The sequence below is a fragment of the Stomoxys calcitrans genome, chromosome 1, assembly GCF_963082655.1.
Source record: "Stomoxys calcitrans chromosome 1, idStoCalc2.1, whole genome shotgun sequence".
NCBI lineage: Eukaryota > Metazoa > Arthropoda > Insecta > Diptera > Muscidae > Stomoxys > Stomoxys calcitrans.
In genome coordinates, this window is record NC_081552.1 from 182,504,799 (window position 1) to 182,521,350 (window position 16,552).

General features: G+C 42.8%; 1 protein-coding gene across 2 annotated transcripts in view; it reads right to left on the reverse strand.

The window, feature by feature from the left end:
- Positions 1 to 149: 149 nt before the first annotated feature.
- LOC106084962 (alpha-tubulin N-acetyltransferase 1) overlaps positions 150 to 16,552 on the reverse strand; it is a 171,866-nt gene continuing 155,463 nt past the window's right edge. The window contains exon 8 of one of the 2 annotated variants that reach the window (XM_059360754.1): positions 150 to 511. In XM_059360754.1, the coding sequence (XP_059216737.1) occupies positions 469 to 511 (43 nt within the window). In that variant the 3' untranslated portion in view covers positions 150 to 468. The other variant, XM_059360755.1, reaches the window with a different exon arrangement.

Genomic DNA, 16,552 nt, shown 5'->3' on the forward strand with positions numbered 1-16,552 from the left:
GCCCTTGATGCCAACAAGAGAAAAGTGAAGGAATACGTTTCCAAACCTTATGTCAGATATTGCAAAAATTTCTGAGATGAGCATTTTACTTACGGCATTTGACATTGTATACTTACTTCATTCAGAGGCAAAAGCAAAACTTAAAAAAATGTGTTTCAATTTAAATGCCATCATATTTTATTTGGTATTATCATTACAATTTCATAAATTTACTTAGTACAGGACATTTCCAGGTATGATGATGAGCTTGATTCACTTGCTACAGATTTTATGATGAACCTTGAATTTGCATTTTTAATTCTTTGTGGAGAGAAATGCCTTTCTGGCTTTTTTAATAATTTATTTCTTTGTTGTACTCTCTTGAAAGTTTTTTTTTTTTTATATAGAGTAATTTTTTATTTTTTTTTTGAGACATTTTTACGATTTTATGAATGAGTGTGTGAAATTTAGGCATTTATTTTGTATTTTTTAAAGGATATAATCTGCATATAATTTCTCATATGTTTGACCACTGGAAATGGAAGAAATACATATAAATATTTATTTAAGGTTTGGGGGTTTTTTTTTTTAGTTTTGTTTCTTGTGATATATTTGTCTATTTTAAGTATAGTGGCTATTAGTTATGCATTATGCTGAAATGAAAAAATTATTTTCTAATAATGGGCTATGGAAATTTGTTTACATACGTCCATATCGCTTTTGGTTTTTACTAGTATCGTACAACACAAGTACGTACGTACTTTTACAATCTGTTAATACTTTCTTTCAATTTGTGCTTAATTCTCTATCCATTGGTGGTTCCTCGCTGAAAGAATCATTGTTGAAATAGCTAAGTGAGTATGGATGGAGTGGTGCTGTGCGAGTGTTTGGAGTGAAATATGGGGAATTCCAGGGCAAACTTTGCTACTCAATTCTTTGAATAGAAAGCATTGAGTATAAATTCCGGCTAGAATATGCTCGAGAAATGACGGTAAGATATTATAGATCAAAATGAGAGAGCGCAAACAGACGAACCGGTCCGTCGCTGCATGACATAATTACCAGGTAGTGTACCGAAAACAGCTGAGTACAGCTGAGTACGAGTTTTGATTGTGCGTGTGTGCGTATTATAGTTAAGAACCATAACACACAGTCAACGAAAAATGGTGCGAACTAGTAACATACACCAAATCAGTGTTGCACTTATCACTGATTTTGACAGATAGTGCACTCAACATTTTGTTGTTGCGCAACTGCCCCTACCTGTAAATGAATATGTCTTGCCGTCGCTGTGCTTTGGGTCAATGTGGCCTAAGCACATTCAATGAATGTTCAAGTGCACCAAAAAAAGAGTTTTACAATGTTGATGTGTTTGTTGTTCTTAGCATTGATGGTTACCCAGCTAATCCGATTTTGACGTCCGACATGTCTGCAAATAATAGGACGATACATAAGGCAATTCTTACCAAATCCGGAAAGAAATTGGTTCGACAAGTATGAGGATATTTATTTTTTTTTGTACCGACCAAGGCGTATTCAATAAGGTGGGCGCATCAACACAGCTGATGGAACTTGACATGTCAATTAAATTTTGAATTCGCCTTATAAAAATATAAACTTCAAAAAAAATATTTTATAAATTGATTTTTGTGTTTGCTGCTGTTATGGCCTCAGTCGCTATCAGCTTCATTCGGGGAACTTAGGTTCATTGTCCAAGTTTTTTGCCTGTTAGGGCGAAGACCATAAAATTGTACAATTTGTGTTTGGTTGTTTGTCTTTCGAGACGAGCTCAATGATCGGAGATGCAAATGGAAAAGAAAGGCCAAAGATTGCTACACACACCAACCACTATGAGACGAGTTTCGTCTTTTGTTAGAAGACTTTTCAACCATATTAGGTATGATGGTTTCAAGGGCCGTGCGTTGGTATGTTGTATTTGAATCGTATTAATAGCGAAAACGCATCTATTATACAATTACCACATTAACCACGCTCGATAACCTTGTCTATTAGCTGTACTTTTCCCAATGCATGTGTTTTTGTGTAATGACAGACATTCTTTCTGTGATAAATTACACTTCTTCCGTACTACACATGATTTTGTGCTTCTGTTGGAAGTTGTATTGATGGCTTCGGACGCTAAGGCAACGGCAATGTCTCTCGCTGTTGCTCCGCTTGCCCAGGTTCGAATCCCGGCCGGGCTCTGCCCAATTTTTAATTTTTCAAGTTTCTTGCATGTTAGGGCGAAGATCATTAAATTTTACAATTTTTTTGTTTCTCTTTCGAGACGAGCTCAATTCAAAAAAGATTGGAATTGGAGCGCTGAAATTAGGGGGTATGTTCATTAGACGGGAAAAAAGGCGTTCGTTTACCCATAATCCTCCACCTACCCCCCAATTTCAGGTAGTGCCACAATTGGTGCTCAATCGTCTATAATGCTTTAGTCCGGCGCGACGTCAAAGTCCTGACAATGCAATGGCTTGTCAGGACCTTTTTCAGTAGTGAGAGCTGTAGTTTCACCCCATCTAGGGGAGGTCCCCTGAACACACCAAGTTACCTCATATTGGTGAATAACACTAACTTTATCTTTAGGGGGTTCAGGTCAAGCCCATTAGTAAATCAGCATGCTATATGCACTCTCAAAAGCCAAACATCAAGATGAAAACGTCATCCTTGTAGCCAACCATCGTTAATTCCTTCCTTTTCAAATGTCCTTGATATGTGGTCTCGGGCTATGATCGAGACACACGACTATGAAGTTGCAATCAATCCCAGCCCAATTGGAACTGAGCTAGAACAATCCTGGTGTACCGTGGATGGTTGAAGGCATTAACTTGGTAGCTTTTTTACCGCTACAATTATCTAGTGAAAACTATTTAAACCTGCCATCTTGGTGGTTTTGTGGTTAAAGCCTATGGAGCCAATGGGAATTTTGAAAATTTTGAAATATATTTTATTGCTTGACACTCAAAAAATAATAAACTTTCTTCTGCTCTGATTGGTCGAAGAAAATTTGCCAAAAATTTTAAATGTCACAGCGAATTGAATTTTCTTCTTTAACTTTTGTCACTTGCCATCCCGAATTGGGCTCTAATGCCAACTCTTCTTCTTTTTACTCTCTTTGGTGCTATGTACATAAGGGGTGGAGGGGGGATATTTTGGTTTTGTTATTGGAAATCGCGTGTGATGCCGTTAACCGTTGCCTTGGAATTTTTGTTTTGTTTGATCAGTTGTATGACATTCGTCAATAAACCGATTCGTTGGCAAAGTCGTCCGCATTTCCTAAGTCATTCGTCAAGAAATCGTTTCGAAATCGTCTACGAATTCGGTCACAATTCGGTTATGTCATAAAATTTCCCATCCGAATTTCACAGAAATTTTGTACCGATATAGGTCCGATATGGCGGTAAATATATCCGATTTCCCTCAGCCGTGTCGTTCCGACAACTTCTTTGGTTTTTAGTCGGTAAGACATAGGTTCCGATATCGGATGATTCTTCCGATTGTCGGACCGACATCGAGCCGAAATCGAAACATTTTGTTAGCTGCAGTTTCTATCGGAATAGTGGAATGTTTGTATCGGAATAGTGGAAAGTATGGTTATCTTTTTCTGAGCTCTGTTTCAAAACAAAAGCCTGCTTTACACCGTACACAATAGTCGTTGGGTATGTGGAGCACCTTAATCGATTTGACAAAGGCGTTGATGAAGATACATGGGGTATCAGAAATAGCGATTCCTTATGCCAGTCAAAGTGTTTTCAATTCAGCATACACTTGCCTAGATTTTATAAATTCTTTGTTATGAATTTCTTTGAATCCATGGCATCCGGTTGTACGCACCGGATTGACCAGATGGAATCCCCAACGGCAAGGGCTGCCGCCTCAGTGTACGTGCTTTTTACGTCATGGGAGAGGCACATCCCGGAGTACCTTCTCCGTACGCTTGTGGTCCGTTCCGTTCTGTTCCGTTTGCCAGAACCGCCTCCATCATTGGTCGGTGTTGGTGAGGTGTAACCGGTGCATGGAGTGGGTACATTTCCGATCTTGCTCTGGCGTTACGTCACTACGGGAATATAGTCACACTGAATATGTTGCAAGGTGCTATATGAACATAGACGGCAGTGGGTCACAAGCGTCGTCGTCGGACTATGGTACCCCCTTGACCTCTCCCGCGCGGCAATATACATAACAGCAGCATCCCAGCCCCATTTTTGTCAGGCTAGTGCCAGTGTATCTGCAATTGAATTGCAATGGTCTAAGAGGCAAGATCGATGAGTTAGCAAATTTTATGAGTCGGTTGAGGCGATCCAGGAGACAAAGCTGACCAACACCTGCAAGTAAAAATGTTTCCCATGAACATTGCACTTAGGAACAGGGACAAACTTCCCACATAACAATGAGTGCAGTCCGATTCAAGTTTAAGCTCAATGATAAGGGGCCTCCGATTTCGAACGGCGCGCCCCAGTGCGACACCTCTTTTTTACATGGCTTAGTACCTTACAAATGTTGCCAGCATTAGGAGGGGAAAACCACCTCTGAAATTTTGTTTTCTGATGGTCTCGCCAGTATTCGAACCCAGGCGTTCAGCATTGTAGCTAACCTTTGCGCCTACGATAGACCAACACCTGCAGCTTGCACCTTTGTTACGGATACAGGATCGCTTAAGGAATGGAGATGGGGGATCGGCCTTCATGATATACCATTCCGTGAAGTATAGACCTATCCCGCCTGAGCCTGGGGCCCAATATAAAGTGCATGGGGATAGCAGTCAAGTACGGTATTGTCGAGATAGAGCTATACAAGGTGTACATACCGCGTTTGATAGTTGTGACCCAGTTAATGGCCAAGCTTACAAGCCCGACATAAGTGGGCTCCTGTCTGGCCACAATAGTCTGGTTCTAGGAGACTTTAATGCGCATTCCGTTTCATGGCATGCTCCCCTCGATAACGACCAGCGTAGCTTTGGCAGAGCAGATTGAAAGCTCCACGTTTTGCACAGTGAATGAGGAGGCCCCCACTTGAATTACGAGGAGAGGCGGCAGCTCGCCAGACATTTTAATTGTATCCTCTGATCTCCTGAGTGACCTATCCTGGAAAGCCGTCATTTCTTTGGGATCAGACCACCTCCCCATAATTCTCACCATTGACCGACCACCCGACTTTATAACCTCTGAGCGCAGGTCGTGTATCAGAAGAATGCCGATTGGGTCGGCTTCAGCGAAGAGGCCGATCGCTGCTTCAGTCAACTGACACCCCCTACGAATGTGCTAGTTGCCGAGAGGAAATTATACCAGCCGGTCGAATACCCCAAGTGCGGCTCAATTTCCCGGCGCAGTCAGTGCTATTCATGGACGAGCGTAATGGGATTCGTTATACGGACACCACTATCCCCAGAATCAGCAAGCTGAATCTGGAAATAAACAGGGTAGCCAACGAACATAAGCAGAATTTGTGGCTGGAACACTTTGAGCAATGTAACTTTGGTACAGGTTTAGACAGAATGTGGTCTACTGTTAAGTCACTCTGGAACCCCGGTAGTTGGGGCAACAGTACCTCAGTCACTTTTGGCGACGAAACTGTGACTGATTCGAAGAGGTGCCCCAAATTGTTCAACCTTCAATTTATTGTGCATCGTGAAAGTGACAGGGCTAGGAGGAGAGCCATTCGTCGTATCAGAGGTCTCCGAGCCGAAGAACAGCCATCACAATTTACCGTGAGCAAAGTTACAAATGTCATCCCTGGCGCCAAATCATTCAAAGCGTTGGACTCCGATGGAATTTCTACACTGATGCTGAAGAATCTGCATCTACCTGGAGTTGAGTATCTTACAACTGTCCTCAACCTGTCTTTGAACACTCTTATATTTAGTTTCCGATGTCTGGAAGATGGACAGAGCGATCACCGTACTGAAGCCTAGAACAAGGCGCGGGAGGAGTAGTGCCTCAGGCGTCTTGGCTCCCCCAAACTCGAGTTTTGGGGAGTCGTACAGACCAATCTCCCTTCTCCCACCAGTAGCCCAAACGCTTGAGGTGCTACTCCTACCGAACCTCGTTGCAGAATTTCCATTCGCCGAGCATCAGCATGGATTTCGAAGACTGCATAGCACAACGTCTGCTTTGCATGCCATCACCGCAAACATTTGCCGTGGCTTCAATCTGCCCAGGCCATGTGATAGGATGGTCCCCGTGGCACTGGACATATCGAAGGCATTCGACACGGTCAGCCATGCCAAACTGTTTGAGGACATCGCCAATACGTCCCTCCAGCCGGGTCTGAAAAGTGAGGTCGTAAATTATCTGTGTGGTCGCCAATCATTTACGTAATTCAGGTTCCCCATGGCGGGATGATATCTCGGACACTATTTAACCTTTATTTAGCTTCCAGTACAGATCTATCCTCCTCCCAGACGGCGAAGAGATCGTATCATATGTGGACGATTGCACGCTCATGGCATCAGCCCCCCAACACTTTGAAGACATCTGCTGAACGTCTACTTCAACGAACTTGCCTCATATTTCGTTGCAAGAGGTCAAAAGTAGAAACATGGTCGGCAAGGTCATGTCTCTTGCCGGCAGCTCTAGGGGTGCTGATAAAGAAACCTACAACGCAATTGGCCGGTCTATGGTATGTTTTGCAGCGCCAGTGTGCTCTCGTCAGCCCTGTGACACGCAATGGAATAATATTTGGATCTGTCAGAATTCCCCCCTTTGAACTGCGACGGGCTGTCTCCACCTCCATCAGGAGACAAAGATCCTACCCGTGCGAAGACATAACTACATGATGTCTAAGCAATACCTTCTGGGCTGTTATTGCGGAACAAATCATCATCTTGTGGATAGGTATCCACCTCCCAGAAGCCTTAAGGTGGATCTACATGATCTAGAGCGTGAGGTGCAGCGCTACAAGAGATCAAGCGGCATATCAAGCGGGTCTAGACAACATTCATGCAGACACGGTAGCAGATGCGGTAAATAGCTACCGGGTGAATGTAGTCCTTGGAGAGCGACCGCCTCCCATTGCACCTGAAGAAATTGACCTCCCCCGGTAAACCAGAGTAGTTCTGGCTCAATTACGTTCTGGCAGATGCAGCCGCCTCAACTCTTATAAAGCAAGGATTGATGCCGACGTGCAGGATGTATGTTCCGATTGTGAAAAGAGACCAGAGACCACAGGACACACGTCACCTGTTTAACTGCCCAGCCCTACCCACTCGACTTAGACCCAGATCCCTCTGGACGCACACTATCTTAGTCGCGGAGTTGCTGGATCTGGATACTCCACATATTCAAGCAGACAAAAGGTAGAACACAACAGACTGCTACAACAAAAACATGATCTCGAGCTGGAATATGTTGGAAAAATCACGGAGGGATTTCTTAAAATTATGACAAAACTCAGTAGTTCTTCCTTTTTTTCATGGTTGAAAGATTATAATATTAGTTTTGTCTGTTTGCGCTTTCTCTTCTTTGGTCTTAAAATCGTTTAAGAATTCCATGTAGAATATTCGTGCATTCCCCCAATTTGTCCTGGAATTTCCCACATATGTTAGTCAGGATATGATTGTTAATAATGAATAATACTTTGCTATATTGCTTTTTTGTAACATACAATACATATACATATACATATAGTTGATCATTGTTGTTTACCAATTAATTATTTCTTTTTGTGTTTGTGTCTTACAAATTGCCTTTTTGGGGTTAACAAAGCAGATAAAAGCTTACAGGCTTAAAGGTTAAATGCGTAAAAATGGGTGTAGGTGTAGTAGAACAAATTGCAATTTTAACAAAGGCTAAGCTTTTTTGCTATCTTAAAAGCCAAAAGCAACTCATAATGTTGTGTGTAATAGAAACTTAACAACAAAATCGTAATCGTAAACCTAAACATAAACATAAAAAGAACAGGAACAGGAACATAATATACAGGTATTATCAGTTTTTTTTCTGTTGGTAGTTATTATTTATTGTTTTATTTTTCTTTAGGAATCCCACAAACATTCTACGTTGAGCGGTTTTTCTTTCTTGCTGGCAATAAATATTTTCCATTGATTGGAAATGTTTTTATTTTATGTTTTCCAAACATGCCAAGTGTGTATAGATAGACTTTTACGTTTGACCTATTTGGAAGAGTTTACTTTTATATGATTTGGAAATTGGTATCCAAAAAAGATATTCGCTTGCTTGCAATTAGCATATCCTCTTTCATGCCACTCATGATTATACCATACGAATGCAACAGCATATTGAAGTTTCGAAGTGACATATGCTATCTTATACAGTTGGAACTCGATTATCCGACATGCTCGGGACCGGATGCATTGCGGATAATCGATTTTTTGTAATAGAAAACAATTAAATAAAATTAAAAGCAAGCATGTATAGATAGCCTCATTTAAAGATATTTTTGGGTGATATAACATCTAAATTCCTCCTCCTCCTGATTCCTCCTGAGCCTGAATTTGAGTCACTTGTCATATCTATAATTCCACTGTGGGAGAAAACAGCAAATTGAGAAGCATTATCATTACACCTAGTCCATCGTTTTCATTTCCTTAGTGTTAAAATCGTTAATTTCATTATCGGACTGCAGAACTAACACATTCCCAGCCATTATCAAATGACCAAAGTACTTTCTTTATGTCAAATCCCCTTTAAAATCATCTATACTGCTTGACGTGACTAGTTTTTACGATAATATTATTTAAAGCTTTGCGATGAATTAAATTTTCCTCTAACATTTTCGGATTTGAAGTCGTTGGCAGAAGGATTTTGCTATCATCTGTTAGACCAATTATTTACCAATGATTTTTTTTAATTGGCTATGACAGAACATTTGTCCTACTAGCCGAACGTAGAAGAGCGTTTCAAGCGCCTCGATCTTCTGCGTTCGTCTTATAATCTCTGGCACCAAGTTTCGAGGTGTCTCCCACCACTTGATCTTTTCATCGGGCTTTTGGTCGTCCCGGTTTGTGTGTACCACCGTGTTTGTCTTCTTTGCTGGAGCTTCTACATCAATTCTGACAACATGACCTAGCCAATGCAGCCGTTGTATTTTGATAAGTGTAACTATGCTCATGATACATACGACGCTTATATTCTCCATTAACGCAAACTGGTCCATACATTTTACGAAGAATCTTTCTCTCAAATACTCCAAGCACTGCCACATCTGCTTTCACAAGTACCCATCTCATATAACAACACAGGTAGTATCAGTAGTACAGTGTCTTGTAAAGTGTAATGTTCGTCTGTCGAAAGGTCGCCTTCATCGAAAGTAGCATCTGTTTGCCAGTATTATTCTTCGCTTTATTTAAAAACTGGTGTCATTCGTTTCGGCAACGGCGATGCTGAGGTAGATAAAGTTGCTGACTATCTCAAAGTCGTGGTTCACAACTTTCATAATTTTCTTTATCTGCTCGGTTGTACAAGGCGTTTTGGGAGTTGAAACCATCCATTTCGTCTAATCTCCATTAACTGCCAGACCCATTTTCACTGACTCTCTTTCGATTCTTTCAAAGGCTGCAGTAAAGTACTTCCGGCGACCGATCTATGATTTTTATTGACATCTGCATCTCGTATCATCTTCTCCAGCAGGATATTAAAGTGATCACACGATAGGCTGTCTCCTTGTCTGAAACCTCGTTTGGTATTAAATGGTTTCTAGAAATTCTTTCCTATTCATACTGAAGAATGCGTATCAGCAAGTGTCATCCTGCAGAGTCTTATTAATTTTGGAGGGAATCCAAACTCAGACATGGCTTGAAATACCTTTAAACGTAAAGGGGTATCGAAAGCGGCTTGTAGGCAATAAAAGAGATGATAGGTATTGATTTGTCCTTCTCGGGTCTTTCCAGGATTTGGCGCAGTGTGAATATCTGGATTTACAAGGTCTAAAGCCGCTTTTATAGGGCTCAATTATCTCATTGACTTTAGGTTTTAATCTTTCATACAGTACGCTCGAGAGTATCTTATATGCGATGGGGATGTGCCTCTGTAGTTGGCACATTCCGTTTTGTCTCCTTTCTTGTTTACGGGACATAGTATGATGAGGTTCCAATCATCGGGTATACGTTCTTTTAGCTAGATAACGCAAATAAGCTAATGCATACGCCTTATCAGCGTATCGCCTTAAATAGTTCAGTGGGTAACCCGTCGGCTCCTGCTGCCTCCACATCCAGAAGGATGTGCCTGCACCAAAGCCATCGGTTTGATGCTTAATTCTTTGGTAGAATTTCCGGACTTCATTCTGACTCCTGTACATCTCAATTCGCTCACACTCACGTCTTTCCATTTCCTTTTTCTTCCTCCGGAATAGACGTTTCTCCTCTTTCCTTTTCTCCTGATACCTCTCCTTCATCTGGCGCGTTGCTACTGATTGCAGGGTTGCTCTATATGCCACATTCTTGGCTTCAGTAGCATCTCGACACACTAGGTCCTACCATGGGTTTCCTCGGGGAGGCTTCCGATATCCATATTCGAATTTCGCGACTTTTTCCATGGAGTGGGCAAGAGTCTGCCACTGAGCCATTATATCATCGGAACAAGGAGTACTTTAATAAAGAAGTTGGGTCAGTCGAGAGGAGTATGCCGTTGCCATCTGTAGTGTTTGCAGCTTTTCAATGTCCTGCTTCCGTGTAGTGTGAGATCGTTCTTTTCTCACCATGTCCAAACGGATGCGAAACTTTGCTGCAACAAAGTATTGATCCGAATCTTTATTCGCTCCACGGATCGATCGTACATCTAACACGTTGGATGAACGCCTCCCATCTAGCACAACGTGATAAATTTGGTTCCTCGTGTTTTGATTGCGTTGTCACCCGATATATGTGAATATTTTTATGTTGAAATCAGGTACTACTAACTACCATATTTTTTGCCGCGGTGAAATCTACTAGCCTCAACCCGTTACCGGACGTTATCTCATGGAGGCTTCCGACTGTTGGACCAAAGATGTCTTCCTTCCCTATCTTCGCATTAAAATGTCCCAGAACGATTTTAATATCATGGGCGGGGCAGCGGTCATATTCTTTCTCTAGGCGCTCATGGAAAATATCCTTGGTCTGCTCTTCCTAGTCTTCCGTCGGGGTAAAGTGTTTCAGTCTCCGACTAACCACAAATCCGCAGCCAAATTCATGTCTCGTGTTATGGCAGCTATAGTATAGTTCGTCACCGATTGGTGTTGATTTGATGACATTCCCAGTCCATCGCACTTCCTGTTAGGCGGTAATGTCTGCCTTGTACTTCTCTAATACATCCGCCAGCGCGTATACAGCACCTTCTCTGTAGGGAGTGCGGATGGGGGATTACAGGAAACCAAGTATATAGAAGCGGTGGGGATGGGCATTTCAGGAGGCGGGTTAGCAGCTTCTGTTGAATACTTCTCAGAGGAACTATCTTTCACATCGCTCAAGCCTGGCGGATTGCATTCTGATGAAGACTTATTTGAGCAATCAATAAAGGCTGAGGGATTACAGGAAACCGAAACACCCCTATCCCTACAGATTCAACAACTTGAAGCTAAAGGTGTATATAAGCGGTGCGGATGGGCAATTCAGGAGACGGGTAAGCAGCTTCTGTTGAAGACTTCTCAAAGGAATTATCATTTACACCGCTAAAGCCTAGCGTATTACAGGGAACCAAAATCAAAAATGAAGGGGAAGACGTTAGGTCGGGACCCGACAAGCTCTGTGTGAGTGTGTCATCCAGTTGGAACTCATTAGGAACCGTAAGTGTCCTGAGGAAGAGTGGTTCCTCTTCGTTCTCAATTGCCCCTGGATGCGTAAAGAGACTCATTATTACAGTATCAAAGTGTCCTGTGAGGATGAACTCCAGGCGAACTCCAATGACGAGGCTAATGCAACGGATGGTGGAAAATCTGAACCGGTTTTTGCAATTAAATCTCCGCCATCGTAAAGCCGCTTTGACGGCACGTAAGTTTCATCTGATGGTAGGAGGATTTGAGGATGTTCTTATCCAGAACCATGAGAGTGTGAAAACGTGGTTCGCGGACTAAGAGTTCCTGGATTTAAACTACTCAACAACCTTGCGCCTCATTTGGACGCTATATACACTGGTATGGTGGAAGGCCGTAGAGAAGAGGACGCGTGCGAGGGAGTTCGAGAAGGTCCAGAGACTGGCCTGCGTCGGGGTCACAAGGGCACTGAGATCCGCACCGCAGGCAGGCCCGGAGGCGATGCTGGATATGCAGCCCATTGTGGCCTATATTCGGAACTGCGCCACCAAGGTCGCGCTTAGACTCGGCTTGCTGAAGGAGCATGGTTGTGGCCACAGTTCGATTTTGAGTGTTATGGATGCGGAGGGTTCGTCTGCGCCGGGCGGAACAGTCGCCGATCTTGCCTACGTGCCAATTGTCGTGCTACTGAACACAGTAGAGGGAATGCCAGGGCGGCGAGATGGGACTCGGTAGATGGTTGCCGGACTGCAAAGGCGCTCCGGCCTGGCATTGATCGAAGGAGGAGGGGAGAGTTGCTGGCGTTCGATAAAAGGTCGATGGGTACCTCAAGACGGCTCATAACCGGGCACTGTGCCATAGGTCGCATGGAGGCCCGCATGGGAATGCCGCACATTGACTTCTGTAGGAGCTACTTCGATAAGGATGAAGAGCAGCCTATTGAGCACTTGTTGTGTTCTTGTACGGGTCTGAAAGGGACGTAGGTTCTCCTTGCTGGGGAGCCGTTTCTTCTGAGACCTGGGTGAACTTGCGAACGTAGGAGCCTGTGTCTCCCGAGATTTGTTGAAGGAACAGGGTGGTTTTGACGGGGGGTGCTATAAGCTCCGGCGTAGGTACATCAGCGCTTGCGTGGGGATGGGCGTTTCTTCATCCCTGCTCGGGTTCTCCATTTCTCCGGTTTTAGTCCGAGGTCTCACATCTTCTTTCTCTTCCCTTTTCTTTCTAGGGTACCACAATGGGCCCAACTGGCCTCCAAGGGAACTCACCTTTGGTAGGCAACCCATTCAACCTAACCTAACTTAACCAACACAGCGTGTCTAGGAATAACATATACTCCCAAAGACCGGCAGGAGACAAGAGTGGTGTTTATACCCAGGCCCGGCAATGCAAGTTATGAAACCCCAAAAACTTATAGATCTATAAGCTTACTTACTTCCTTTCTAATTAAAACAATGGAGCGCATAGTGGATACAATGTAAAGAGAAGGACATCCAGCGAACTGCTTAAATACAAACAGCATGCCTATGTCAAGGGAAGGTCGGTGGACACTGCCCTGCACGAGGACAGACGTACTTATTCATTCCTTAGACCAGTACCGGTTTTACCGGGACCTAACAGACTCGATAAACCACATGCTGTGGTATTGGTGATAAAATTGTTGATCCTATGACAGAAGTTTAAGGGAAAAAGTTGTACAGGGCACATGACGGAGAGCATTTTATGACCACCGCATGTAAATGCGGCTGTAACAATAACAACCACCATAAAAAGTCTACTAAGGAACTTGACTGAAAGGGGTTTTGAACCCCGAGGGGTTAGACAAACGATGTTATAAGGGGTAGGAGTCCGAATTAACTATGTCGAAAGGGTCATACACATGGCATACGACTGGGCTAGACCTAGGTTTCACAATGTAAACCGAGAGTAGACTGAGATCTGCCTGTTTACGAGAAAGGAGAAGATGGACCAATTTGAAGCGCCACATTTCCACAACAGAACGGTTTCGATATCCGACAGGGTTAAAACCTGGAAGTGATCTTAGATAGAAAATTAAGTAATATACTGAGAAAGCATGCTCAGTATACTGAGAAAGCATGCTCGAAATGTAACCTGAATCCGTGGATAGTCTATTGGCTCTACAGGAGCATGATTAGACAGATACCAACTTACGCCTCAGTAGTTTGGATGGAGAAAAAGCGCAACATAAGGACATAACAACTGGTTCAGAGAACTTTTTGACTGGGAATAGGAGGGGCGATGAGGATCACGAATAACACAGAACGGGAGATTGTACTAGGTATCCCAGACCGATAGACATACAGATTAAGTATGAGGCGGCCCCTGCGGCTATGAGACTTAGGCCGATGGGAGAATGGATACAGAATAGGAGCAGATCATACCATCGCTGTATAAGGTATAAACTTCTCCTTAAAGAGGTGTTGTTTTGCGGCACGCCGTTCGGACTCGTTTGTGAGAAGTTTGCCCATGTTCCCTAATGAAATGTTCATGGGCAAATTTGCATTTTATCTGAGACGGCACTTGAGGTAGGGTGCGAGTCACTGCCGCCAGTGGCAAGGCCTTGGATTGACGGAACTCTGGTATTGCCATCTGAAATTTCATGTTATACAGATGGATCAAAGCTGGAGGAAAGAGTGAGCTTGGGGTCTTTTTTGAGGACCCAGGGACTGAGATCTATTACAGACAACATGACCGAACGATTATGGAACGCCCGGCACGGGATAACTATGAGCATCACACAGGCTGGAGCTTTGAGCTCTAATCCATAGTTTGCGGATAGTGGAATGCTATATACGGAGTGGCTGCAACTGCCGTCGGGGACAATCAGCGGTATTGAGTGGAGAGTCTCAGTAAGAGGCCGGGTGGCACCGGTTCTTGCTTAAATACTGAGTGCCTATGAAGGTCGATACGACAAGGCGAGTTATTGGCGCCTTTACATAACCAATGGCCCTCATGTTCCCGCGGCGATCGGTCGTATAGACCGGTGACGAGAAGGATCGTCACCTCCACATGCAAATGTGGCTACAACAACATCACGGAACGCTTAAGACGTTATGGTTGTTGTTGTAGCAGTGTGTTGTACATTGAGGCGGCAGCCCTTGCTGATGGAGGACTCCATCGGGTTTATCCGGAACGCACAACCGGCTGTCATTGGATTGTGTTATGGTTTTAACGCCGAATGAGAACATTTGTACGGACAGTAAACCTGCCAGCAAGGCTATAACCACCAGAACGGTACGTTTGGTTGCCGGTCCATAAATAAGGAGTAAGGAGGAATATTCGTCCATTATAATATTTCTTAGAATGTTTTGTACTGTCTATGTGCTCAGAGTATTTTCAGGAATTCCATATATTCCTGCAGGCACCTAAAATTGACCGTCCTTGTGTTCAGAGCTATGAGAGTTGCCGCATAAATTTCGAGTTCTGAGGGTGGAAGTTCCGTTCCAAGATTTCGATAACGATAACCGTTATATACCTTTATAAAGTTTTAAAAATAAATCGGACATTTTAAGGCCTGTTAAAGACACCGATTATTATGAAACCAATAAGGAAAGGCAAAAATAGGGCGGTGCCGACTGTATAATACCCTAAAAGAAAAGAATTGCTATGTTATTGGAAATATATCAAGTGAAGGTTCATTTCGCACCATAATTAAATTGAATATTGGAGACCATAGTAGAAGTCATTGTGTAAAATTTCAGCCAAATCTAGTAAGAATTGCGCCCTTTAGGGGCTGGAGAAGGGATGGGTTAATATGGGAGTTATATTAGGCTATAAACCGATTCAGACCATATTCGACACATATGTTGAAGGTCATGGGAGAAGTCGTTGTACAAAATTTCAGCCAAATCGGATAATAATAGCGCCCTTTAGAGGCTCAAGAAGTCAAGATCTCAGATCGGTATATATGACAGCTATATCAGGTTATGGATCGATTGGAACCATGCTTAGCACGGTTGTTGAAATTTCAGCTACATCGGATAATAATTGCGCCCTCTAGTGGCTCAAGAAGTCAAAACCCCAGATCGGTTTATATGGCAACTATTGTATATCAGGTTATAGACTGATTTCAACCATACTTGGCAAAGTTGTACTTTCGACAGACAGACGAACGGGCATGGCCAGATCGACTTAAAATGTCATGACGATCAAAATATATATACATTATGAGTTCTTAGACGAATATTTCGAGGAGTTACAAACAGAATGACAGAATGGTGTATACTAACCCAATCCTATGGTGGAGGGTATAAAAAGTGGGAGCTTTATCTAATTCTGAACCAATTTTGATGGACTTAGGCGGACGTTTTCAGAACAATTCGTATCAAATTTCAAACAAATATGTTCAAACTGTAATAACTACGATTGACAAATGACTACATTATTGCAAATTACCCACAATCTGGGAGCTAAATCTAAATCGATTTCGATTAAAACTTCTTACATATTGTGGTAGTCGTCAAGGAAAGCGATGTGCAAAGTTTTTGCTAGATTGGTCAATAAATTCGCTTGCAGTGACTCTAGAAGTAAATATAGGGCGATATACATATATGACAGCTATATCTAAATCTGAACCGATTTCTATGAAATTCACCAGTAATGTCGAAAGTCAAGAGATTTCCAAATTTGGATAGAATCGGTTAACAAAGTGCTCATATTGCAGTATTTCTCAAAATCGGATGAACATATATATAGAAGCTGCATCTAAATCTGAGCCGATTTCGAGAAAACTTCTTAGATATTGTGGTAGTCGTAAGGAGGAGCAGGAGGAAAGCATTCCACAAAATTTTGGGAAGATTGGTCAATAAATGCGCTGGTAGTGCTTCTAGGAGTGAAAAGCGGGCGATATATATATATATATATA